The sequence below is a fragment of the Rhinolophus sinicus genome, linkage group LG10 (genome assembly GCF_036562045.2).
Source record: "Rhinolophus sinicus isolate RSC01 linkage group LG10, ASM3656204v1, whole genome shotgun sequence".
Lineage (NCBI taxonomy): Eukaryota > Metazoa > Chordata > Mammalia > Chiroptera > Rhinolophidae > Rhinolophus > Rhinolophus sinicus.
The window spans coordinates 9,617,786-9,642,609 of NC_133759.1; the positions used below are offsets into that span (position 1 = coordinate 9,617,786).

The 24,824-nt window shown below is 48.2% G+C and overlaps 3 protein-coding genes and 1 pseudogene across 10 annotated transcripts in view; 1 reads left to right on the forward strand and 3 right to left on the reverse strand.

Annotated features, from left to right (window-relative positions):
• Positions 1-9,592, forward strand: part of ZDHHC3 (zDHHC palmitoyltransferase 3) — a 45,774-nt gene extending 36,182 nt beyond the window's left edge. For 4 of the 7 annotated variants that reach the window (XM_019724066.2, XM_019724063.2, XM_019724064.2 and 1 more), the window contains one exon: positions 7,068-9,592. In XM_019724066.2, coding sequence (XP_019579625.2) covers positions 7,068-7,310 — 243 coding nt within the window. In that variant the 3' untranslated portion in view covers positions 7,311-9,592. Of the gene's footprint in view, positions 1-1,270; positions 2,900-7,067 lie in introns of those variants that run through there. The other 3 variants (XM_074312523.1, XM_019724065.2, XM_019724068.2) reach the window with 1 other exon arrangement.
• A 2,118-nt stretch (positions 9,593-11,710) lies between these two features.
• On the reverse strand, positions 11,711-13,135 carry TMEM42 (transmembrane protein 42; the record flags this gene model as incomplete). Its single annotated transcript, XM_074312839.1, has 2 exons — positions 11,711-12,310; positions 12,974-13,135. Coding segments are annotated over 2 exons (303 nt in total), but the record flags the coding sequence as incomplete, so codon positions are not given.
• Positions 13,136-14,616: 1,481 nt separating this feature from the next.
• KIF15 (kinesin family member 15) overlaps positions 14,617-24,824 on the reverse strand; it is a 50,299-nt gene continuing 40,091 nt past the window's right edge. The window contains exons 31-35 of one of the 2 annotated variants that reach the window (XM_019724074.2): positions 23,747-23,828; positions 23,198-23,235; positions 20,104-20,269; positions 19,706-19,837; positions 17,665-18,147 (exon numbers count right to left, since the gene is read on the reverse strand). In XM_019724074.2, the coding sequence (XP_019579633.2) occupies positions 18,088-18,147; positions 19,706-19,837; positions 20,104-20,269; positions 23,198-23,235; positions 23,747-23,828 (478 nt within the window). In that variant the 3' untranslated portion in view covers positions 17,665-18,087. Of the gene's footprint in view, positions 16,781-17,664; positions 18,148-19,705; positions 19,838-20,103; positions 20,270-23,197; positions 23,236-23,746; positions 23,829-24,824 lie in introns of those variants that run through there. The other variant, XM_074312514.1, reaches the window with a different exon arrangement.
• LOC141567360 (5S ribosomal RNA) lies at positions 20,759-20,867 on the reverse strand (annotated as a pseudogene).

Consider the following 24,824-nt stretch of genomic DNA (forward strand, 5'->3'; position numbering starts at 1 on the left):
GAGTTTTTGTAAAAATAGTCGCTAGTGGTGTAGATCCAGCTGTGTATGCAAGCAGTAAACATGACCAACTTCTCCACGTAAGAGCTGCAGGGAACCACAGGTGACTGTCCAGCCCCGCCCGCTGTTGGGGTGCTGCCAGACCACACAGACCGGGCTCTGGGGGACCTGAAGGAGAGCTTACACGGCACTGGCCCTCGCTGTTCTTTCACCTCAAGGCCATTCCTAAAGGGAGTCGTGTTGGGAAAGAAAGGGGAAAGGAAGGGAGGCCCACAGCTCATGGGAAATGGTGTCTTCCCCTCACCTCTGTCCTTCCCACGTCCCCAGGCTGTAAACAGAGACTCAGACAGGGCTGTCCCCTCGGGCCCCATTCCTGCCCCCCCACTTCACCAGAGACCACGGCAGGCAGACCCCCTGGCCACTGACCAGCTCCATTGGAAGAAGGGAGAAGAGGGGGACCAGCTTTCTCTGGAGCCCCCATTTTTCCCGTGAAGACTTAGTGTGGGGAGCGGTGCGGGCTCAGTGACAACTGCTAAGGTGGCTTCTGGTCACACGTCTCCACACAGGAGCCCTGGGAAGACCTTTGCCGTGACTGAGGTTGACTGGTCTGTCCATCTGGCCCCTCTAACCTGTACTAATCCTTTCTCCTTCCTCATCTGTTGACTTCTCCCCTGACCCCTGTCTCTCCCTCCTGTTCTGCTTTCTCGGTTGTGCCTCGCCAGCCCAACGTCCCAGGCTGGCGAGACTGACAGCGCCAGAGCAGCCATCTGATTTGTTCCTTTTTTTTTGTCTGCAAAGTGGTCATAGTAACTTCACACCTCCTTTGAACTGATCCCAAGTGAACAGCCATCGTTGGCTGTCATGATCGCCAGCTCTGAGGCTTCCCGACCACGTCACACATAGCCAGCGCCAGGCCAGAACCGCCTCTGCAGAGCCAGTGAGGACCCCGAGTGCGCAGGTGTCCCTGTCACCTAAAGGGCACCGGGGTGGCAGACGGAATAACGGCTTAGGCGCCTGCTGACGGTGCGCATTTTCCACTCTTCCTGGACGGACTTGTAAACATGTGTCCACCCCACCCCACCCCCCCAAAAAAATGTAGGATTTTTTTAAAAACATTTTTTAGGAGAGAAAGGGAAGAAAATGTGTTACGTAGTTAGCGTTACGGCTTTGAAAAGGAAGCAGTGCTCCATTCACCTCAAGCTAATGGACTTCCCTCCCCCAAACCCACAGCAATAAAGTGCTTGACTGAAAGTTTGATTGTTCTTGTTTTCAGGGAATAGAACAATTGAAAAAGGAAGAGAGAAGATGGGCTAAAAAAACAAAATGGATGAACATGAAAGCCGTTTTTGGCCACCCCTTCTCTCTAGGCTGGGCCAGCCCCTTTGCCACGCCAGACCAAGGGAAGGCAGACCCGTCCCAATACGTGGTCTGAAGGACCCCTGACCAGCACTGCCACCCAGACACAAACCACATCACAGCACCACCGTCCGGCCCGTTCTCATGAATGTTTAAACCGAAAAGCAAAACAACTACTCTAAAACTTTTTTTTATGTCTCGAGTAAAATGGCTGAGCATTGCAGAGAAAAAAAAATGCCCCCATGTTTTATTTTTAAAAGATCATCCTTTCTATTTTTTGGTGACCGAAGCTGCTCTCCTTTTTTCCTTTTTAAAATCACTTCTCTGGCCTCTGGTTTCCTCTCTGCTGTCTGTCTGGCATGACTAACGTGGAGGGTGCTGTCTGCGGGCCGTGCCCACTTCTACTAACTGAGACGTGACGCTGGTGCTGGATGGACCGGACCGGATGCCTGGCAGGGGAAGCATAGGAGGGCCCGCGACCCCCACTGTCCCGGAGGCAGTGACAGGGGCCCCACGGGACTGAAAACCTCAGCGAAGATGGATGCTTTCCCCTTGTGGCCTGGAGGGGCAGGATCAGGGCTGGCGCCCCCAGGAGGGCCTCATCCCCAGGTGGACAGTTTGCCTCATAATCCACGAAATCAATTGCCTGCCTTGTACTTTATGGACTTGGGTGTTTGGAGTGACCGGGGTGGGGTGGGAGGGAGATGAAAGGGGTCTTGTTTTCTGAATCACCAGTTATATTCCCTGTGATTATTTGGAAGAGTGTGAAGGAAAGAAGCCTTTCCGGTTCCAAATGCCTTACACAATCAAAAGAAGAATGACGCAGCTTCAGGCAAGCGCCATTGTCCTGTTATGTCTGCTCAGTGTCCCCCTCCTTCCCTCCTAGTGAGAGAGTTCAGTTACACACTGTGTTAATGCTGAGTGAGACAGCTGGAGTCCCCACACTTGCAGTCCTACGTCAACCCTTTCTTCCTCATTTTGTAAGTCACCAAAGTGGGTTCACTTTCTGATATTTTAGACCCACAAATGTGCACATACCCACGTCTTGCCTATATTTTAACCTGGGAGACGGTTGTCCTGACATGGGGCTGACTCTGACACATGGATGACATTCCAGCCCCCCAACTTTTCAAAGTTGGTGGATGGCCACCCCAGTCCCTGGAATTGGCAGGGACTGGGTAGCTTTTCCACTTGGAGGCACTTCCTTTGTTGTCTCATTTGCAAGAGGAAGGCCTGACGATTGTGGGGTTGGTGAGGAGACAGGAAGTGCCCATGAAATGCAGAAATCACAGAAATCTGAATACCGACCATCTGAATTCTCACACATGGATTTGTTTTTATAAGGAATCACCACAAACCTGTTTTTTCAGCTTTTGCTTGGGGTTGGGGTGGGGGAATAAGGTTTTAAATACAGTCTTGGATAGGGAGACCGTGAATCTAGCCATGTGATTTTTTCAGAAAAGTTAGTGGCACATGCTGCCTCTTTTCAATTCTGTTAGTGCTTCCACATGGAAACAAAATGCAATAAAATTTTTCCAAAACCTGTTCTGATTGAGATCTTCTCTCTCCCCGTGTTAACCTGTGGGGAGAGACGATTGTCCAGTCAACATGTGTTTGCTCTGGCATTTGTTTTCATTCTTTAGAGAACATTTCTTTCTGCTCCCTCTCTGGAATGAGGTTTTATGTTGTTTCTAAAGGACAGGAGGTCTCCCTCTTGAACAAGCTTCCCCACCAGGCTTTCAGGTTTCTACAGCCCGAATCCCTTCCCTGTGCTCATGGGTCCTCAGTTGCTCCAGAAAAAGCCATCAGGCCTGCAGAGTTTGCTTCCAGGGCTGTGCTTGGGGGAGAGACCCCCTTGCTTCTGCCCACCCAGCTGAAAGCCAAACGTCCACAAACAGTTCTGAGGCGCTGCTTTGAGGAGCTCGCCGGCATCCCTTCAGTCGTTCACCAAAGAATTCTGCGACGCTGCGTCAGTTACCCTGGCCTTGCCTGCTGTGCTGTGTGTGCTGTAGTCACGGCGAGGGTAGAAGGCTCTGGTCCTGCTCAAACCCCTCAGGGATCCGTCCCCTGGGAGGCAGCTGTGCCACTCTGGTCCTCCTGCCACACGAGGGGGACCCAGGGAATATTTTTAAGTATTAAGGATGCCCTCTAAATACCCCATCTTCAAGGGCGTTTTTTAAAGTGACCCAAGTTGGTCCTTTTCTCCTCTGGAATTTCTAAGGAATGCAATGGATAGTGCTGATGGTCTCTGGTTTTCTTTGTGAGTCCTAAAACTCGAAACTCATTGTTTAAACCTGAGCATGCCTCCTTCCCAGAGAAAGGCTCCTGCCAGCAGCTGGTGTGATTCTACCTCTGGGCTTTTATGAGCCCTCTCGCTGAAAGGATGAATGTTCCCCGGTTCTCAAGCCAGAGCGCAGTGCTACCCTCAGAAGATAGGAATATCCCCAAGCTTCCCTGTGTTTTTCCTGTTTCATTTTCACTGAGACAGAAAACGTTTTGTCAAGAGCACAGTGACAACGACCGTGGCTGTCAACTGCAGGGTAGTGATTGGTCTCCAGCCTGGTGTCCACACGGGAAGACCTGGGCCTCCCCCAAGCTCTCAGTATTCCCAGACGTCTAACGAAAGAAGACGTCCGTCTACATGAAGGCGGCCCAGCCTCGGGCTTCGGCCAGGACTTCTGACAGGACCGAATGGTGCTCACATGGGAAGTGAGTGAGAACATGGGCGCTGGAGAGGCAAGTGAAAAATAAAGAGGAAGATGACAGACATGGCGAGTTGGATTGGACCTGTTCCCACCTGTCCACTTCAGGTTTGTGTTCATAGCAACCAGACTGAACATGCAAAAGGCCTAGGTCGAAACAAATGTGTGCAGATTTGCATCAGCTTGGGGACATCGTGCACACAGTGAATTTGGGTAGAAATGCATGTGCCATGTCTCCTTTTACTCATAACCATTTCTTTGTAATAACTTTTTTCTTGAAAGAACCAAAACTAAGACAGCTTGAATTCCCAGCTTTTGCTCCCTCTGGCTACGCTGCTTAGAAAGTTAAAGGCCACCTTCCTGATGAAGGAGTCGTTCAGATGAAGTCAATTCAGGAATGTTTATGAACCAGCTGCGTGAGGACGGCATCACACACACGCTCCAGACCGCAGGAGGTTGATGGGGCTTTCCCGGCCAGGCCCCTGGGTTTTAAGTTTCTCTCATTTCAAGACTTAGAGCGCACCAGCCTGCAGGGTGAGCCAGCCAGCAGAGCTGAAGAATCCCAACCCAGAAGAGGCCCTTACATACCAAACATGTGGAAAAAGGTTTTGCTAGCAGCCCTCTGGAGAATCTGTTTGGCTGGTGATGCCCTGAGGCGGCGGCACCCAGGCCAGCATCTCCTGGGAGCTTGTCAGAAATGCACTTTCTCAGACCCCCGCTGAGGGTGGGGCCCGGCCATCTGGATTTCAGCAGCCCCGCGAGGATTCTGGCGCAGGCACACTCAAGTCCGAGGATCCACTCGGGGCTGGAGGGGGTTGCCCTGCAGGTGGCCCCTGATGCTGCTGCTGTGGTCCTGAGTGCTCATGGACTCCCCAGCAGATGAATGCTGAGAAAACAGTGCAAGTGCTTGCAGGGAGACTAATTACTGGTCTGTCCAGCAGTTCTGTTCATCTCATCTGTCTGACTGGCTTCTGGACCGAGGGGCCCTTTGGGTGAAGAATGGGCCCAGAAGGGCGAGGGGAGAGTAGAGCCAGGGTCCCCCAGATGGCATGGGGGTGAGTAATTGGAGCCTGGGGTGGACACGTGCGCACGTCCTGGCCTTTGGTTTTCATCTGGGTGCCTCCACACCCACGGGGCTTTATCTCGTCTTTTAAATACATGTCTGAGCTGTGAACCTTCGCCTCATAGAAGGAATTCAGTGAGACAGACAAGCCGCTGGCCAGGCCACTCTCCCAAATTGAAGACTTCATCTCCCCACCCTCTCTCTCCCTCAAGAGAAAAAAATCAATGGTGACTGGAGTGGTGTCATTACCCCAGCAAAGCAGAGTGGCCCTGGGGACCCCTCTCCGCCTGCACGGGAGCTGATGAAGCTGATCCAAGGAATTAAGAGAAGCTTTGCAGAAACTGGGGCGGCACATGGACATGAGGGCACCCTGCATCCTGCAGCTGACGTAATGCGGCCTGGTGAGGGGTGTGGGGCCCTGGCCTCAGTCTTTGGGCCAAATCCCGGCTGTGCTACTTACCTGCTGTGACCTTGGGCCACTTCCGCCTCAGTTTTCTCGTTTGTAAAAATCAGGATGATCGTCTGAATCACAAGTTCCATGAGGGTAATGAATGTGGATGTCAGCGTGGTGTCTGGTGCGTCATGTGGCTTTAGTGAGTGTCACCTGTTAGAGCTGCACTCGTCAAACAGTGGCCACAACTGTTCATGACTTGTGAGATGAGTTTGTTGGTTTGCAACAGCATTTTTGTAAAGAAATAAAAAAATAGCACATTACACAGTATAGGACAAGTATTGCTTCATGAAACTTTGCGGGTGGGTGGGTCTGCAACAGAGAAGTATTTTGTACTGTGGGTTGCAATAAACAGATGTGATGCCACTGATGAGGAGTGTGTTCCCTGGCCATCTGAGAGCGGGGGGCGCGTTTGCCGGCTGCAGCATGTGACTTTCTGCATCCCGTGATGTGGGGAGCAGGGTGTGACCTGCTCTTGCTCTGAGGCTCTCAGCTGGGTGCTAACAGAGCATGTAACTGGGTCTCTGTCTCCCTCGGGAACTACAGTCCTGGTACATTCATTTTGGGGCGCTGGCGGCTTTATTTACAGATCACAGCTCGTGTCACCCAGGAAGGCGAGGCCCCAAAGGCCCAAGTCACATATGCCTGCAAGAGGTGCTGGTTTGGGCCATTACCCCCTTACCAGGAATGGGACCATTCTGGTTCGCTTGAGCCCAAAGTGGGTATTACTGTGGCCTCCGCAAACCTCCGCCTAAGAACTTGGCTTCGGGACACCTTTAAATCCACACAAAACTCAAAATTGAGTCCCTCCAGGAAAAAGTAACCCCACTGGCTCCTCCTGAACCTTGGCTCCCAGAAGAAATGGAGAAAGCAGAGGCCCCAGCGGGGTAAAGCCTCTGGAGGGTGTCGTGGGCCTGCAGAGCTGGCCTGGCTGCGCCTGTAACTGTAAATCTTGGGGGCTTCTCCCCTTCCCCAGCACCCTTTCTGCAGCCACACCAGAGGCAGGTGAGTGGGCCGCAGGCTGTGTCTCCTGCATGAGCAGACCTGACGCCAGCCTTTGCTTCCCCACAGCGACTGTGTGCCCTCAGCTGCCCGCTGCATGTTGTCACCAGCTGTACACAATCTGCTTCCTCACTTCACTGCTGTTTGTATCCTGTGCTCTCCCCTTCCCCCGTCATCCTTCATGTTGGCTGTGCCTACCATGGGGGGAGTGGCCCAGAATACCCAGTGAGGGTCACCTTTTAGTGGTCTTAGGACAGGTGGCCCAGCTCACACTGGGGAGGCCTGGGATGTGACTCCTTGGCCTCTGGCGGCCTGGCCCCTGTGCACAGCTGGCCCTGCTCAGCGAGGCTGGGCTAACTTGCACCTGTGGGGGGAGAGGGAGGCCTGCCCCTGAGCTGCTCCCTACGCGCCCGTCAGCCCTCTGAGGGGCCGCGGGGCTCTGCCAGGGCTAGGGGTGCACAGCCCGTGCCATGCTGACCCTCTTATTCTCCCCCAGGGCATCGAGCGCCTCAAACGGAAGCACCAGCCCAGGGAGCACAGAGGCAGCTGGAAGGCGGTGGAAGAGGCCTTCGGTGGGCCCTTCTCCCTGAACTGGTTCAACCCCTTCTCAGGACCGTGTCACCCAGCGCCTCTCAGTGACGAGGACTGGGTGCGGCAGGTGGCAGACACCAACACGGAGACGGAGGAGCAGTCGGAGGACAGGAAGGACGAGGACTCTGTGGAGGTGACAGACGAGTGATGCCACTGGGGACAGGGCCGGCGCTGCAGTCGCTGTCACCTGGTGGTGTGGCTTCGGGGCCCACGGAGGGCAGCACTCCCCTGCACCCCTGCTCCCCTCAGGCCACCCCCTCGCACTGCCAGCCTCTGTGACCCTTCTTCCCTCTCCCCGTGCTGGGCCAGGCCTGGGGGTGGGGACGGACTAGGGGCAACAGAGGACAAGAGACTCCCCAAGTTCGTGTATGGAGAGCGCCCGGGGCCAGCCTGTCAGCAGCCATTCCCCATGACCGGGCCTATCCCTGAACAGGGCAGCCCCATGGCAGAAGAGAACCTGCCTTTGGCTTCTCTTGGCCTGTGTCTGTCTTCTCTTAGGAAAGTTGGGGCCCTGCCTTCTTGCTTTTGAGAACTAAAGCCAGGACGTTACAAGGGAAGGGCAGAGCAGGGATGGCCTCGGACCCAGGTGGGGGGGACACTGACAGGAGACCAAGCCTGGAAAGGGCTCCCCCTGCTGCTTGTCAGGAGAAAGGCATGGCAGCCACAGCTCCCTTGAAGGGTCAGGGTTTGAGGACCCAACACCAGGCTGAACACACATACGTGCGGGACGTACCCAGAATGGAAACAAGCCTCAGTGGTGACAGTAACAGCCAACTTAGCTCCTGTTCCACAGCTCCTGACTTTTCGCTGAGTCAGACAGCTTGGAGCTGTCTTTCCTTGTAGCTACAAATCTGTCCATTCACAGGCAGGGGTAGGGGTGGGAAAGGCCTAGTTAGAGCAGCTGGGGACTCTCTGACCTCCCCCGAGAACTTCATTTTACTTTCCTTCCTGGAGGAAGTCTAACAACCCCCTTGGGCAGCACTGACCAGAAATCTGGCCATCTCTCCCAAGATAGTGCCCATCTTGTCTCTGAAAAGATGGGTGGTAGATAGGAGCTGCAGGTTGATGAACCAGGAAGACAGACAGACACCCCCCACTCCACCAGGAAGCCTGGACCCTGGTCACCCCATTTGAATCCTGAAGGCCTGAGCAGGGGAGCCCCACTCCAGTGGTTGCTGGAGCAGCATCTTCCTTACGCAGTGTCCAACACAAGGGTTCACTCCAGGTTTGGCCGACGGGTGGCCCCCGCGCCCCAGGGTGGGCCTCTGTTTTCCTCTCGGGCCCACTGCCCCAGTGCCAATGGGTGGAGAGCCTGCCCAGGCACAGTCTGTGTCCGGGTCCCCTCCCAGCTCCAGGCGGGAGAGCAATGGTCCTGTTACAGCGGGGCCTGTAGCCCCAACTAAATGAGAAAGGACAGCGTTGGGAGGCGCAGCCCACATCTCTCAGAAAGGAAGGCGGTGGGGACCGTGGGAAAGAAAGGAGTAGCACCCTTGGGTGGTCCACGAAGGGTAGAGATTCTGTCAGAGACGTCCTGCCTACCACGGAAGACCCATCAGACTCGGGTTCATTACTGAGAGGCCGGCACTCCGACCCCCTCTGTCCGAGTCCCTGCTTAGAGCTCTCTGGTCGTGTCCAGCAGAAGGATGGAGGCAGGACTCGAGCTTGGGCAGAGCAACCAAAGGCACGGGCTGCCACACCCAGGCTGGACGCGTGTTCTCGGTCCACGTCAGCTTTAATATTTATTCATGACGATGTGAGTAGCCACTAACGCCGTCAGGCAGGGCGCAGCTGCTGCCCACTTTGGGAGCGCGCTGTTCTCTGACCCAGAGGCCGGTAGTCGAGGCCCTAACCCAGCAGGCAGCCCTGGGGTGTCAGCATGGTGGTTTGTGCACCAGACTCCACACCTGGGAGCAAGACAGTGCTACCCCCTGGAGTCCCCAAGGAGGCAGGGTTAGAGGTTAGAATAAAGGAAGAGGGTTTGCTGCTCTCTGCTGAGGTCAGGGGTGTGCTAACTGCTGGGGCCCCTGAGATGTGTCCTTGCACAACGGGCTTGAAACTGCTTTCTTGGGACCAGCTTGGCCTGAAAGCAGATGTACCCACCTGCCCCAAAGCCATTCTGTCTTCAGATCAGTTGGCGGGAGGCCTTTTACCTGCAGTCACACTGGGCCTCTCCCTCCTCGCTGAGCTCAGCTCTGTGCTAGACCTCAACCATGTCCAGTTCTGGGAGGCCTGGTCTGGGCCCCTGTGGGTAATAACCTGTTCCTCATGTCCTCACACCAGTGACGCGGTGGCCTCTCTGCAGCCTGGGCGGCTGTTGGTACCGTAGCATCCTGTTTGGCATTGCAGCTGATGTCAAAACAAGGGGCTCCTGGGAGGGAGGCCGGGCGCAGTCCTCTGCCTTTCTCTGAATAAAAGCTCTGCTTGACCTCAGTGGCTGGAGTGTCCCATCTTCAGCAGCAGATCCCAGTCCAGTCCCCTGCACAGCATCCTTCCTTGGGTCACCTGGAGGGCACCTCAAAGAAAGCCCCTTTTCTCCCATTTCCAGTGTGAAGACAAGTGTCACATACAGGCACCAAACTGCATGTGAGGAGTTACTAACTACACCCTTCTCTCTGGGTCATCTCCCATGGGGTATTTCCAGCAGAAGCAGCAATCACCTTTCATGCAATGAGCATTTATTGAGCACCTACTGTATGCCAGGGAGGCAGGCATTTGGGGCAAAAGTGACAAGGATTGAGGGTTTTTGTTTACAGCCCAGCCCACCAACCCTGAATGGCATGTAAACTACACAAAAAAGAAGCTTCATTCAACCCACACACGTGCTCTGCCAGAGTATGTCCAACTGGGGCTAAAAAGCCCAACCCCTCGGAGAGGGTCCCTTGCCCTGGGAGTTCAGATGATCTGCTGGCTCCCCAGATGCCCACGTGATCCCCAGCACAAGATGTTTAAAAAATGTGTTCACAGAAAACATGTGACCCAGGGAACCACAGGTATCCTGCAGCAGTCAGTGTAAGTAAAAGTATGCTGATCATTTGAGCAGGTCTGTGGAGGGCAGAACAAGGGCTTCCGTTAACAAGGGCTTTCCGTTGGCACAGGAGGTGCCTCCTCCCAGGCTGGACCCCTGCTCAAGGGAAGGGGGTGCTGCTGAGTGCAGGGTGCTGGCTCCCCTGGGCCTGCCCGAGGCTTCTGAGAAAGGGGGCCGCCTCCTGGGATCTTGAGAATTTTCTACCCATAAGATCATGTCATCTTCGAACAGAGAAAAGTTTTACTTCTTCCTTTCCAATTTGCATGACTTTTTCTTGCCTAACTGCTCTGGCTAGACCTTTCAGGGACATGTTGAACAGAAGTGGTCAAAGCAGGCTTCCTTGTTTTGTTCCAGATCTTAGGGGAAAAGCTTTCAGTGTTTCAAAATTAACTGTGGAGTCCACTGTGGTTTTTCATAGGTGGTCTTTGTCATGTTGACGCACTTTCCTTCTATTCATAGTTTGCTGAATGCTTTTATCATGAAAAGGTGCTGAGTTTTGTCAGATGTCTTTTCTGCACCGACGGACATGACCCACCACTGCCTCATGAACCTGATCTCAGGCTCTCGGCCTCACTCCTCAAAGCGGCTCTTGTCAAAGTTCTTTCTACTAGTCCAATGGCCATTTCCCAGCCTTCACCTCAGCAGCAGTAGCCTGGGTGATCACTGCCTTTTGCTGGAGCTGCTTCCAGGACGCCACACTTGCCTGGTTTCCTCCTACCTCACCGACTGTCTGCTTACTCGTCTCCCTGATTCCTCCATGTCTCCCTGACTTTTAAACACGGGCGTGCCCAGGGTCAGTCCTGGGGGTACCCACGGAGGCAGCATGAGGGAAGCTGGGGCAGGTGGGCTGGGGCCACATCCAGTCGGTGGAAGCCATGGAAGTCTCAGAAAGCCCATCTGTCAGCTGCAATGAGGACTGGAGGGGGGCAATGAAGGTGCTATGTGCACGCAGAGCAGGGGCCAGCCTGGACGTGACCCTCTTCTCCCCGAGCCTACTGGCCCCCAGTCCTACTGCAGAGAATGCTGAGGATGCCCCTGGGCCAGCCGTCAAGCTCAGGAGAGCTGCGAGGGTTTGGACATCCAGGGGAGCCCCAGGGAACTGGAGCAGAGAGCATCCAATCGAAGCGACGCACGGGGAGACTGCAGGCAGAACACGGGTTTTGAACTAGGAATTGTTCACATGGTGCAAGACGCGCACAAGTCACAAGGGTCTGGGAAAGACAATCATGGGGGGGGGCAGAGGTGAAGTAGGGGCGGGGGCTGCCTCTGAGCCAGTTTTCTTTCCTAATAAGTAAAATAAAACCAGGTCCCCGAAGCGAGGCCAAGTTTCTCTCCTTGAGCACCGAGAATGGCCAGAGCCTCCCGAATTTGAAGAGCACCAGCCTGGAGACCAGGAAGGAACCACACGCTTGGGCCTGGCAGGCCGCAGGCCAGGGAAAGCGGGGGTTCAACTCTGCTCCAGCAAGTGCCACTCACCCTGGCTGCTCCAAAAACTCAGGAAAGAAAAAACATGTAGGAAAGAATTAGGATTCCACAGCTGGTAGTTTTAACTTACAAAAAAGTATTAATCGCATTTTCCTTCTCCTGCCATAACACAGAAGCAGGACACAGACAGCCTGAAACATCAACGTGAAGTTGTCGGAAAGCCCCACCGGTCAGACACCAATGTCACGTGACTGGCTTTGTTAGGCCACAGGCTACAATGACAGCGTGGTTCAAGTGTGTACACCAAGCAGACCGACCCCAGGGTCTCTAGCCTCTCTGCCAAGGCTCCGTGGCGGGTCCGGGAGGGTGAGAGTCAAAAGCACCGTGCAGACGCATGAAGACCGCTTCCGGCGGGATACTGCACGCTGCCCCTCACAGAGGCCGGAGCTGCACTCGGCAGCATCTCCCTGCACCCGCACATCACCCTGGGGAGGCGTCCCCTCCGCCAACCTGAGCCACCATCGCTCTTTCCAGCGGGTCCACCCAGCCGACGGACGCTACTGCTGCTTGTGTGGAAAGGCCTTCCTGGGAGGCGACAGGTTCCTGTGGATGAGGATGAGTCCGCAGAGGATGAGGAATGCTCCTCCCCACCACAAGACCTCCTGGCATTCTCCATACAACACAAAACCCAGGAAGGCCTGCAGGACAGAGACAGCTGTGAGGCTCTCCTGCAGCTGATGGCCCTCCCAGGGCGGGAGGCCCTCCCAGGGCGGGAGGACAGGTCTGGAGCCACAAGTCGGGCTGAAACCCAGCTGCCACCTTCAGCAAGTGACGCGACTCATCTGGGTCTCACGGGTGGAAGCGGGGAGGCCACCTGGCTCATAGCATTGGACCCCAGCAAAGTGCACAAGAACGAGGTCAGCAGCGAGGCCCAGCGGCTGGCACCGGGGTCCGCTGACCTGAGCGGGCCTATCTCATCCCCCTTCCCTGGACTGCACGACAGACTGGGCTCAGCCCACCTGGGTGACCTCGGGCTACCAGAGGGAAGAACCCAGACCCTCCACATCTCATGCTGGAGCTCACAGACCCCTAGGACACAGCTGGGTCGTGCAGACCAGGAGGGCTCCAGCCTGGGTGAGCAGCAAGCAGGCTGGCTTTACAGTTGGACTTCATTCCCATCTATCGTGAGAATTCCCATTTGAGAGATTAGAGGGGCAGCCACCAGGGGTCAAGCCACAGCCCATCCACCACTTAATGTCCTATCCTTTCTCCTCTCTCCTCTGGGAGGCAGGAGTTGCCCAAGGACAACCCACCCAGAACCCGGGCTTGGGACAGGGGGACCATACCCTCAGGCTACTCACCGAGCTGAGGATGTTTGAAAACGTCACCGTGACAGAAGCAATGGCTGAAGACATGGAGAAACTGAGGCCCCGGCTAAAGAACGTCCACATCAGAGAATTGGTCGTCGCCATCACAATAATGCCTAAGGTGCAGAAGCCCACGTTTGCCTGCAGGAGAAGGTGTCACTGCAACCAGCAGCCCCTCACCACACACCAGGGTCGTGGTTACTGGCAGCCGGGCCCCTGAGATCCCAACACAGCCTAGGGGTCCTCAGAACTTTCCTGCCAGGCCTTCAGTGGGCAGCACACCCATTTTACAGCTGAAACACACAGAGATGGCACTTATTTGGCCGTCTTGCTGGCCACGTGACCTTGGGCAGAAGTAAAATGCTACTCCATCACCAGTGTTTTCCTGAACAGCAGTGCTTGGTTGGTCCCACAGGCCCAACGAGTTATTACTTTGTCGTATGAGCACATCAGGCAGAGTCCTCACTTCCCGGGATCCGGTAAAGCACCAATTAATCATGTCTCCCCCAGCCTGTGCAGGCTACAACCCACTCTGCTCCCACTGGGCGTTCCTGAGCTTTCACTCTGTGCCAGGCCCTGTGCTAAGTGGTTAAGTGCATTCTCATTTATTCCTTAACTTCATTTTACAGATAAATCACCGGAGGCATTAAGTCACTTGCCTAAAGTGCCACAGCTGGTGGGAGCCGCCAGGATTCAAACCCAGGCTGTGTGGCTCCAAGCCCTTAACCAGGACACAGCCCTGCCTAGGGAAACCCCCCTGAGACTATTTGGTGATTCAGGTATCGCTTGGGGAATGTGCCGAGTTCTTTCTTTCTCTCTATCTCTCTGTGTCTCTTTTTTTAAAGCAGAGAGCCTTGAGAGAAGAGAGGATCTTTAGAAGCCTCCTACACAAAGGATATGCAGACCCCCTTGCTCGGTTTCCAGTCAGCACCCCACCCGCAGATAAAGCTGCTTTCTCTGGGCATTGTGTCCATTTAAACATCATCTCTTATTTCTCGTAACAGTTTTCCAGCAGCTGAATATGCAGTGTCTCGAGGAAGGGGTGTCTTCGTATAATTTACACACGAGCACTGTATGTGCCAGTGGCTGCCTGCTTATATAAAGGGTTATGAAGGCCTGGTGCACAATTAAAAAGACCAGAAAAACCTCAGGTGTCATAGAGATACTCCTCTTATTTTGGACCACTTACTCCAGGAATCACCTCCCGCAGGCAGCTCCCACTGGATTAGCCCTAAAGAGGCTGAAACCCCGAGAATCTGCCTCTCCTACTGCCCAGGTCAGGGCCTACCCCTGGGTTGCAGACGCAAAGTACACATTAGCAGATGTGGGAGGCAGTTTAGGATTCTCAGCGTCAGGGCAACGTCCAGGACGTTTCCCAAACTCCCAGGCTTCCTGGCAGCGGGGCAGACAGGTCAAAGCACCCGTTAATTACGGCGTAATGAGACGGGCGACAGGCTTCTCATATTAAGAGTCACGTTGAGAGACATGTTCAGGCACAAGGGCCTCAAAATACGAGGTAGACAGATGTAGGAGGGGCGCCTCTTCCCCGAGGGCGAACTAGGCCAATCAGAGGACAGATCTGGGTCCCGGACAGGGATGACGTCTCTTACCGCCTACACTGCTCCCAGGCTGCAAGACCGTGCGGCACAAAACACGTGCACGACAACATGACTGTAAATCAAGGACAAGAGAAAATGACGCAACCAAGAGACATGACAAACATGAGATGCACGAGGCTGCTGCCTTTGCAACATGGCGTCCTGTTTTATAGCAAAGTTTTAAAAAAATAAAGGTCACACTTATTAAATAATTCCCCTACAAACTTTAGATCCTAGACCCAGTTTCACAGAAATTTTGGAATGATACTACAGTCTTACTTTCCCTTCTCTTTTTATTTAACAGCTAGACACTAAAACTCAATTAATTTAGTAATCTTTATGGCAACAAGAAGGAATCAAGTTTCAAATCAGATGCAGTATTCTGATGCAGACTACGTGTTGTTTAAATCTGCTATTTCAATCAGACCATAAAAGAAGGAGAAAGGGGAGAACAACAACTAAAACTTGTCAAATATGCTTCCTGAGAAATTATGCCTCACTGCGTAAGTTAAACGTGAGTTTCCACCTCAGTTAATCTCTCATACAAAAATATCCTAACACTTAAAAAGAAATCTGAGTCATTATTTATGTATGTTACTTAGCATTTGAAAGGAAATAATATAAAAGTAGAGATCTGGTGTGTTTCTTATATCATATTTGCCAGAATACCTAAAAATTAAAATTATCCCCCCAAATCAGAAATACTATAATTTAATTTTTTACTACATAAATTTTCTCAATCGCTCACCACAAACTTTTTTTAATAAATAGAAAGAGTACACTCTAAAATAATGACAAAAAGTATAGTGTAATAAATCCATAAACCAGTACCACAGTCGTTTATTATCAAGTACTATGTACTGTACGTAACTGCATGTGTTACTTTTATACGACTGGCAGCGTGGTAGCTCCATCCACACCAGCATCACCACAAACACGTGAGTAACGCCTTGTGCCATGATGTTATGCCCACTATTACGTCACTAGGCGATAGGAAATTTCCAGTTCCGCTGTAATCTACGGGACCACCGTGGTACACGCGTCTGTCATTGACCTGCAGTTGCTAGCACAGCCACTATCACCAGTCTCAAATCTCTGTTGTCTCATTTAGGTTTTGGACAACGCATCTCTGGGCTGCTCTGGACACGGGTGGGGAGCTGCAGGAGTGGGCAAGCATCTGTCAAAGGCCTGCTGCAACAGGAGGAACAGCAGACACCCCTAATCTGGAAGGCTGAACTCAGCAAGGGCCTCCATCCCACATAGAGATCCCCTTTGATTCACCTCAACTTGCTGCCTAATTTTCCAGGCCACCCTCACCGCCAATCTCCCCCTCAGAAAGCTGACAACAGGCAGGGTCATCATGGTACCCCGTACACTCGGTAACTACCATTTACTGCGTGACCGCCCTCTGCCAAGCACTGGACGCGGGACTTCGCATACGTTACTTTCAGTCTTTGAAACACCTTATAAGACCTCTCATTTTCTTCATTTTATTGCGAAGGAAACTGAAGCACTAAGAGGTTAAGAAAATGTGTCCCAAGTCACAGGACTTTACAGTGTCACACACAGGCCACGGCCTGGGTGTGGTTGCCCCGACACCAGGCTGTGCATTAGCAAATACAACTCGAACACGACCTTAGCCGAAGCCAAAACACACACAAACCCAGAGATATCCAAACCCAGGGGAGGCTCCTCTGGAAAGCTCTTGCCCAGGAACTTGCCCTGGACCATGAGTCATGAAGCAACACCGAGTGGCAGGAGATTCTCCCTTTTTCTGCAGGGCCTCTTGAACCTTACCTTGTTAATGGGTTTGCTCCCTTTTTCCTTTTTCAATAGAAGTAAAGAGTTTGGTTTCAGTATTTCACGTGTCTGGAATGCATTTCAGTAGCTCTACAATAACGCGAAGTTTCGCAGCGTAGGCAAGAGGACGGATGCCTTATTCTCCCACTCTGGAAACAGCAGCACCCTCATCCCATCTGGTGCAAAAGCAGCGGATGGGAAGGAAACCAGTGTGCATTCCCACCTCACTCATCTAACTATAGACAGAGATCAGCCAAGATCGAGCCCACAGAGTTTGGGTGGCTCTTTCTCACCTGTTGTCCTTTTGTCTTTTAATATCATCCAGTTGACCTTGCAGGAGCCAGTTTTTTTCTCTTAACTGCTCGGCTTCCAGGCGTAGGTTTTCCATTTCACTCAACTGCTCCTAATAACACATCAAATCATGTCTTTCCATAAAATGTGTGACAGAAGATATTATTTTGCTCTCCAAGGCCACGATTGAGACCAGTATTCCTCTTTTAAGCTCCTCTTATGCACAGAACACTGCACTGGATAACGCTGGATAAAAAGTCCACTGTGACAAGCTCTTGGGAGCCCGGAACTGGATTCATTCTAACACCCAGAGTGTCTCAAACATAGTCTGTTATCAGTATCACATAATTCATTAGCATTTCTTTATGAGAAAAGATGACAAAAAGCCTCTACTTTGGTAAATGTTCTATTTGATTCTATTTAACAGATTCTAATTTAAATACTTCACTGGATTCTAACTTAAAAATCATGAGCATAACCATGTAGAAGAAAAAACTACTTGTCTGCAGGGAGTTCCTTTTTCATTTCTGGCTCTTAGGGATTTACTACTATTCCTTGAGTTCAGCTACGCATTGGTTTAAAATAGTTTTTCTTTAGCTTTAACTGAGGTATAACTTATAAACCATAAAATGAACCCATTTTGAATGTAGTTTAATTTTTAGTAAGTTTATACATGTGCAACATCACCACAAACTACTGCATCAAAAAGTTCCCTTGTGTTCAGGCCGTCGATTCCACTCCCAGCCCAGCCACCCATGGTTTACTTTCTATCTCCAGACTTTTGCCTTTTCTGGACATTTCACACATCTGGAATCAATACAACATGTGGTCTTTTGGGTCGGCTTCTGTCACTTAGCATATTTTTTTGAGGTTTACCCATGTTGTAGCATACATCAGTCTATCTCATTTTTATTGCTGAGTAGTATGTCCATAACATGTAAAAGTGTTTATTGTCATTGGTCATTAGGAAAATGTGACATACCAGTACACACACACTAGGGTGCCTATAGTAAAAAACATGACTATTTATTTTAAAGATTTACTACATTTTGAAACATGGCCATGTTTACAGTCATAAAAACGCTCACGAGAATACTTCAAAGAAGAAATAAAAAAATAATCTGTATTAACAAATTTGCTTTTCATACACACTGCACAGTCATAAACCTCAAGCAAGTTTTGGAACCGTCAAATATTTTTAGAGCTTCTGGCATAAGACTTGGAGGAGAGTCTGGTAGTATCTAAGGAAAAAATGATCTGGCCAAGATCCACTATAAACATTAGCTACAGCCTTTTATTTTGTAAAGGAAACAGGTTCTCCCAGTATTTACAGCCGAGTTAGAGCCTTGACACGGCGTGGTCCCCTCTAAGCGGCAGAGTACTGATTGCCACAGGACATGTATGGATGCAGAATATTCATCAGAAACTCTCTTGCTTTTCTTTTAAAAACATATTTTCAGCACGCAACTTTTCTACCTCCTGGTAGTTGTTTTTTAAAAAAGGAAAAGAAAAGAATTGAGGCACTTATTCTTACAGGAAGAGTTATTTTTGGCATTCATTAAGTTTATATTCCAAATTAAAATGACAATTTTCAATTTGTAAACGAAACATTAAACAGGAATCTGAACAGTATGATAACTGACTGAATTACGCTTGAAATAGCAGTGACTGAATTCTTCTGAATTCAGGAAGTTCCCTGAAGGATGCTCTTAAGTGATTCACTAATTAAGTTAAATATTGTTTAAATAATCATTAAAAACTGGAAGCAACCAAGATATTCTGTAGCAGAGAAATAAACAAACTGTGGTACATCCATACAATGAAATACTATTCAGAAAAAACGAAAGAAAATATGCCATTGATGCATGCAACAACATCTGTGTTGTTTCACCACTAAGTTTGTGGTACTTTGCTACATCAGCCACAGGAAATGCAGAAGCACTCATCGTTGTTCCCCTGTAGGACACAGTCAGCAACTTACTATGCGAAGATGGTACCATTGTAACCGCTCATGCAAGACTCCACAATGCCTTTGGCCACGGCTGAGAACACAGACTCCTACAAATGTAAGTGCCCGATAGTTAGCATTTCATAAAAATGGAAACCTTTTTCCTAAACTACATTCTAAAATATAATAAAAACTGTGTGCTTACAATTTTTTTAACATTGACAATAACATGAAAATTATATCCACTATTAAAAAAAGGCTAAAATAGATAAAAATAAGAGCCTTTGCCTTAGCCAGTGGGCATCCCAGTTTCAGGTACCCCCTCTCATAAGACAGCTGTACTTTCGCTTTAATAAAAACCTTTGCTCCTCTAAAAAAAAAGAAAGGCTAAAACATCTAAGATGACAAAACTTTAAACATATCTATGTCAATCTCCTCTACAGTTCTAGATTTAAAGCTCACATCTACACATTATACAGAATTTTGTTTAGCACATTACATGCAAATGTTATACTGTATTAGCATAAGATATATAGCCCTATATGTTCTTCAGTGCTTTTTTCTCACAAGCATGTACTAAATAACCAATATCCACTTTTTATTTTCATTTTTACATGTAAGTAGACGCAGGCTTACCAACAAGGCAGGAATTCCTAGACCTACACTGTCTAACACAGTAGCCATGAGCCCCATGTAGCCATTCAGCACCTGAACTGTGGCATCCCAGTTTCAGGTACCCCCTCTCATAAGACAGCTGTACTTTCGCTTTAATAAAAACCTTTGCTCCTCTAAAAAAAAAGAAAAGAATTGAGGCACTTATTCTTACAGGAAGAGTTATTTTTGGCATTCATTAAGTTTATATTCCAAATTAAAATGACAATTTTCAATTTGTAAACGAAACATTAAACAGGAATCTGAACAGTATGATAACTGACTGAATTACGCTTGAAATAGCAGTGACTGAATTCTTCTGAATTCAGGAAGTTCCCTGAAGGATGCTCTTAAGTGATTCACTAATTAAGTTAAATATTGTTTAAATAATCATTAAAAAACCAGAGTGAGTGTATCAGAATAGTTTTCAGAGTTTACCTCAGCGAGCCTGACATTTTCCTTCTTCAGCCGCACTACGTACTGAATCTTTTGATGTAGGTTTTGGTGACCCACCAGTTTTCCATTTTCCTCAGCGAGATACTCCACCTGCTTTCTTAACACTTCCATCTCCTGCAGATAAATCAACCCAGGGAGGAGAAATGAGCTGGTCTTATTATTTTTAAAAAATAACATCATTTCCTGGCTTCTAAGAGCACAGGGAGAGACGGAGCCCAGGCTCCCTGCTTTCAGGACCAATGACCACACACCTCTGCCTAAGCTCCAGCAAGTCTGAACCACCGGACACCCACGCACAGACAGGAGTCTTATTCTGATGAGTTCTATTAATTCACATGTCCTAAGGACAGGAAAAAATAAACACACGAATAAATATGCACCTGGAATGTCCTCTCCTTTTCTTCATATAATTCTTCCAGCTTGGATCTCAGTTGTTCCTTTTCTTGGAATGCTTTAGACTCCAAAGTTCTGGTTCTTTCGACTTCCTCAGTCATTCTGAGGTAGTCTGTCTCTTTGTTCTGAAGGGCGCACTGGGCTTCTTCCAGGCTATAATAATGAACACCATGTTATGACAGTCCACAGAGACAGAAGTGCAAAACAGTACTCGAATGAGACGTTTTCCACCGGAGCCGAGAATTTTGATTTGAAAGCATCACCAAATGTTTAGCCCTCCCCTTCTGACAGCACAGGAAGATCACAGGACCTGTAGATAGGCTTCTTTTGTTGTTGTTTTACCAAAGACTGTCATTTTGGCAAACTCTTCAAGCCATTCATTTAAACAACGAAAATTCAGAATGGGAACTTTCAGATTCAGTCCACGTGGAGCAAAGGTTATTTAAGTATTACTACAGCGCCCCATATGTAACAGTCATCACTTCTGATTTCAAAACCTGATCCTCAGTGGGATACTAGTCATTTCTTCAAGGATGTGCTATTGAGAAATTTATATACTTCATATAACTGTCAGTGGAATAGAAACATAAGAAAAAAGGTTACTACAGAATTACATAGAATTTCACTTTTTTTTTTTTTTTAAGCCTACAGCACCCGGTATTCCCAGGCGGTCTCCCATCCAAGTACTAACCAGGCCCGACCCTGCTTAGCTTCCGAGATCGGGCGTGTTCAGGGTGGTATGGCTGTAGACTTCACTGATTTTATAAAAGCGTCTGAATCTTGTAAGATTCCCAAAAGAAAAACAATGCTTTTAATTTCACAATGCACATGGAACAGAATGCTGATTATTTAAATGACGTAGTACACAGAGTTTAATATATAAACTTGTTTATAAAGTACACAGAGTTTAGTACACAGAGTTTAATATATAAACTTGTTTATAAAGTACACAGAGTTTATAAAAACTCGTTTTATTTGGGGGAAAGGGAGAGGAGATGCACACCCAGTTCCCAAAGGTCAGTTAGTAAGAACCGAGCTAGAGCTGAGTGAGCACGGTACTCTCTCCCCGGCCTTTCTGAGCTTGCCCTGCAGGTGTGCTCAGTGTCGCCAAGGAGACACAAGTTGATTCCTGGGGCCTCCCAGACACACTGGATAACATAATGTTTAAAACAGCTGCTGGAGGCTGGGACTGATAAAGGTGCACGTGCCATTTTCTGGAGCGTGCTTCACCTGCCACAGGGACTACATTCAAGGGACAATGTATCACTGAGACTCTTGGTAACTAGATTATGAAATAAGTTACACGCCCACTTAGTTTTATTCTTTTTGCTAGAAGGTCTCAAACGGATATTATTTCTAAAATAGCGGCAATTCTATAAACTATACAGCTGGATTCTCATAGATCCTGTAAGTAACCCAGATTCTGTCCAGCTTTCCAACTAACTGGCTGGGAGCCAGTCCCCAAACTGGAGATCAAAGTGCTGAGTAAGCTTTGTTCCACAGCCACACTCTGATTCTAGGAAGCAAATGATTCAATGACTCGGTAACAAATCTTTCACAAGTTGGTTGGTCTTTGTCAGCTGATCATTAAAAAGAATTTCTGATGACATATCACTAAGTAATTTTTCGCTTATTAACTTGGACGGGGGTCAAATGACTGAATGATAGTACAAATGACTGAATGATAGATAGTACTCTAACAAAAGTCCTTCGGTTGCCATTTACTTATTATGTGAATAAGAGTTCTCAGCATTTATATCTATAAAAACAAAATGGAATAGAATTGATACTAAATACTATCTCATTCCAGAATTAAGTATAACGGAATGACCTAACTGAAGAAAAGGAATTAAGATCAAATGCATTCAGAGATGCATTACCACTAAAATTTTACTAGGTGTAATAATTATTTATGAAAACTTACAATAAATAGGATACTGTGATAAATAACTGTAATGAAAACTCCATCCAGAAGAAATGTAACACTTAGAGCCATAAGAACATAAGAAACTTATACAAATTACTTCAATTTGTATACATATTTTCATGCTAAGGTATGTGATACAGTAATCAACAAAACATTTTCTAAATAATATATTAAATTAGGATATAATTCAGCATGGGTATAGAACAAAAATTCAATTTCAAAGGAAAAGAAAACAATATAAACTTTTAGACTTAGAAATGTTTTCATGTATTTTTAAGTGGATGGAAAGTTAAAAGACCACCACCAGAGTTTTATTTCTAAATGTCACCATTTGCAGCACAGGCAGACCACATTTTATTATACTTGCTTTATTGCGGTTGTCTGGAACCAAAACTGCAGTATCTCTGAGGTCTGCCTGTATATCAGAACATCCATCCTTTGCAACAATTTAAACGTAGGAGTTTACACATATACTCAACTCCAAAAATGTGCAAGAGCCTACGTGGTGTTTCAAAATTCTTTTAGGAGGCATAACAAGTGAAAACATTTTAGAGGATCTATTTTCCTAATGAGTATCTATTCAGAGTACAATACATTTCTAATGTCTTATTATTTTGTTGATATCAACTAGCTTACTTATTTTGAGCTTGATAGAAAATACAGTGTATTTTGTTCATCAAAGGATGAGGCAGTTTAAAGATTACATAAATTAATATTAAAACTATATGAATAAATTAAAATCTTGTCTACAGAAAATACATAGAGACCCAAGGTCCAGACCAGAAGAAATCAGAGCATTGATCTATGGGTCTCAGAGCGCCTCGAGGTTTTAAATCAGAGGAAACCAGAAGAAGTGGAAAAGGGAAACCTGGTCATTGTGTTGTTCTCATTGTCCATGAGGAGAAAAGCCAGCAATTTGTCTAGGGAAGCTAAGCTTTTCCTGGCACTTATTTCTTTACGATTTTGTATTGGGGATGGCTTTACGTGTGGAACCCCTTTAGCAAGTGGTATGCAGAAAACCACTTTGTAAACATCTATTATGTTTACATATTACTGAAGGAAAGAAGTTACTTACCCTGTGGATATAAATATTTCTTCCCTTAGAAGAGAAGAAAAGACCAATAAGAACTTGAATTACAAAACAGTGCACTTACTCTGCTTTCATTTTCAGCATTTCTTCAAGTAATTTATTCTATAAGATTAAAAAAATAGAAAAAAAGAAAGCTTAAACTCTTAACATTTTAATATATATATGAAATATATATATATATATATGAAATATACACACACACACACACACACACACATATATATATGTATGAAACTAACCAGTCCACTCTCCCTCATGGTAATAAAACCAACATCCTTTCCCACAATCCTAGCTACCCACACATAAAGGGGGTACCTAGTCACAAGACTTTGTGTACTGTGCCCTCTAATGCCTCAAATAGGCACTCGATCCTTGCTTCTAAATGGGCAACTGTGTGTGGGCATGCTGATGTAGGCTGACCACCCAGGCATAAGACAAATGCACTCTAATTCTCAGCTGGGTCTAAATACTGACAGTAAACATCAAACCTAACAGTGGGAATACAAAAAGACAGAAATTTCAATAGTAAGTGGTTTCTAAAATACACAACCATAAATGCTAACTTTAAAAAGCACTCCCAGACAAGAAAAATTATGTAAAATCAAAATCATACTTTAGCAAGTCTTTCTTTGATAATTTCTTCTTGTTCACTCTTCAGCTGTTGATTGTCTGAATGATTCTGTTCCCTGCAGAGACTGGGGAGGGAGGATGGGGAAACATTGTCAAGTAGAGTTAAGTATCAAGTTCACATCTATTATGTGCAGCAATGCCCAGTTGTGCAAAGAAAAGCCAACTCAATGGTGATGAAGTCAAGTTAGCGCACTTGATAAATGTGATCCACACATGGGGGTGAAATAAGGCACCTCCCCAGAATCCAGGGTTCCTGCTACACGAAAGTGAGATGAGCAAAGCTAGGAAATCTAATTAATAAAGGCTTGGTTGAAAGGAAAATAAAGTAGAAACTTAGTAGACAGTGCTACCATCTGAAGATCAAATGTGAGCAAAAAGGGGCTGAGAGGAAGGGAAGGGCAGTGCAGGAAACTTGTATGAATGTGATCAGTGGGGAGGGGGCATCTTCGGGGGCTGGAAGTATCCTCAAGCTGGCCTGGCCTGTAGAGCCCCTAGCAGTTGGATTTTTCGCTTGGATTTCATAGCCAGCTGGCACTTTTCTGACGACATTTTGGCTTCTCACGTATGCTGATACCAGGAAGGGGATTCCCCAGGCACCAGAGAGAAATCTCTTCGCGGAAAAGGAATGTTCATCTATATAAAGAAGATTACATTCTGAACCATACGTCAGTATCACATGAATTTGACTAATGTGAGTCCATTTCTATGAGCCTGAGCAGGTCAGGATAATAGGTGGACAGCCCCTGGACCAGGGAGACACCCCCCAGGGAACCTGCTCGAATGCTGCAGGCTTCGCTAGGAATATCTCGCTCACTGGTGAGAAGATGGTTTCCTGAAGAACAGAAGCTACAGTAGCTTCTTAAGCAATCTGGCAGCTTAGACAAAAATGAGACCTCAACGAAGACAGCACCGAAATCATTAGGGAAAATGTGTTTTCTGTGCTCTAATCAGTAACCAGACAGAAAATATTCTAGGATTCGGGAGCCTAAGGTCTCCGTCACAGCTATTCAGGTTGGCAACCGCAATGTATTGCGAAAGCAGCCACAGCAATATTTAAATGA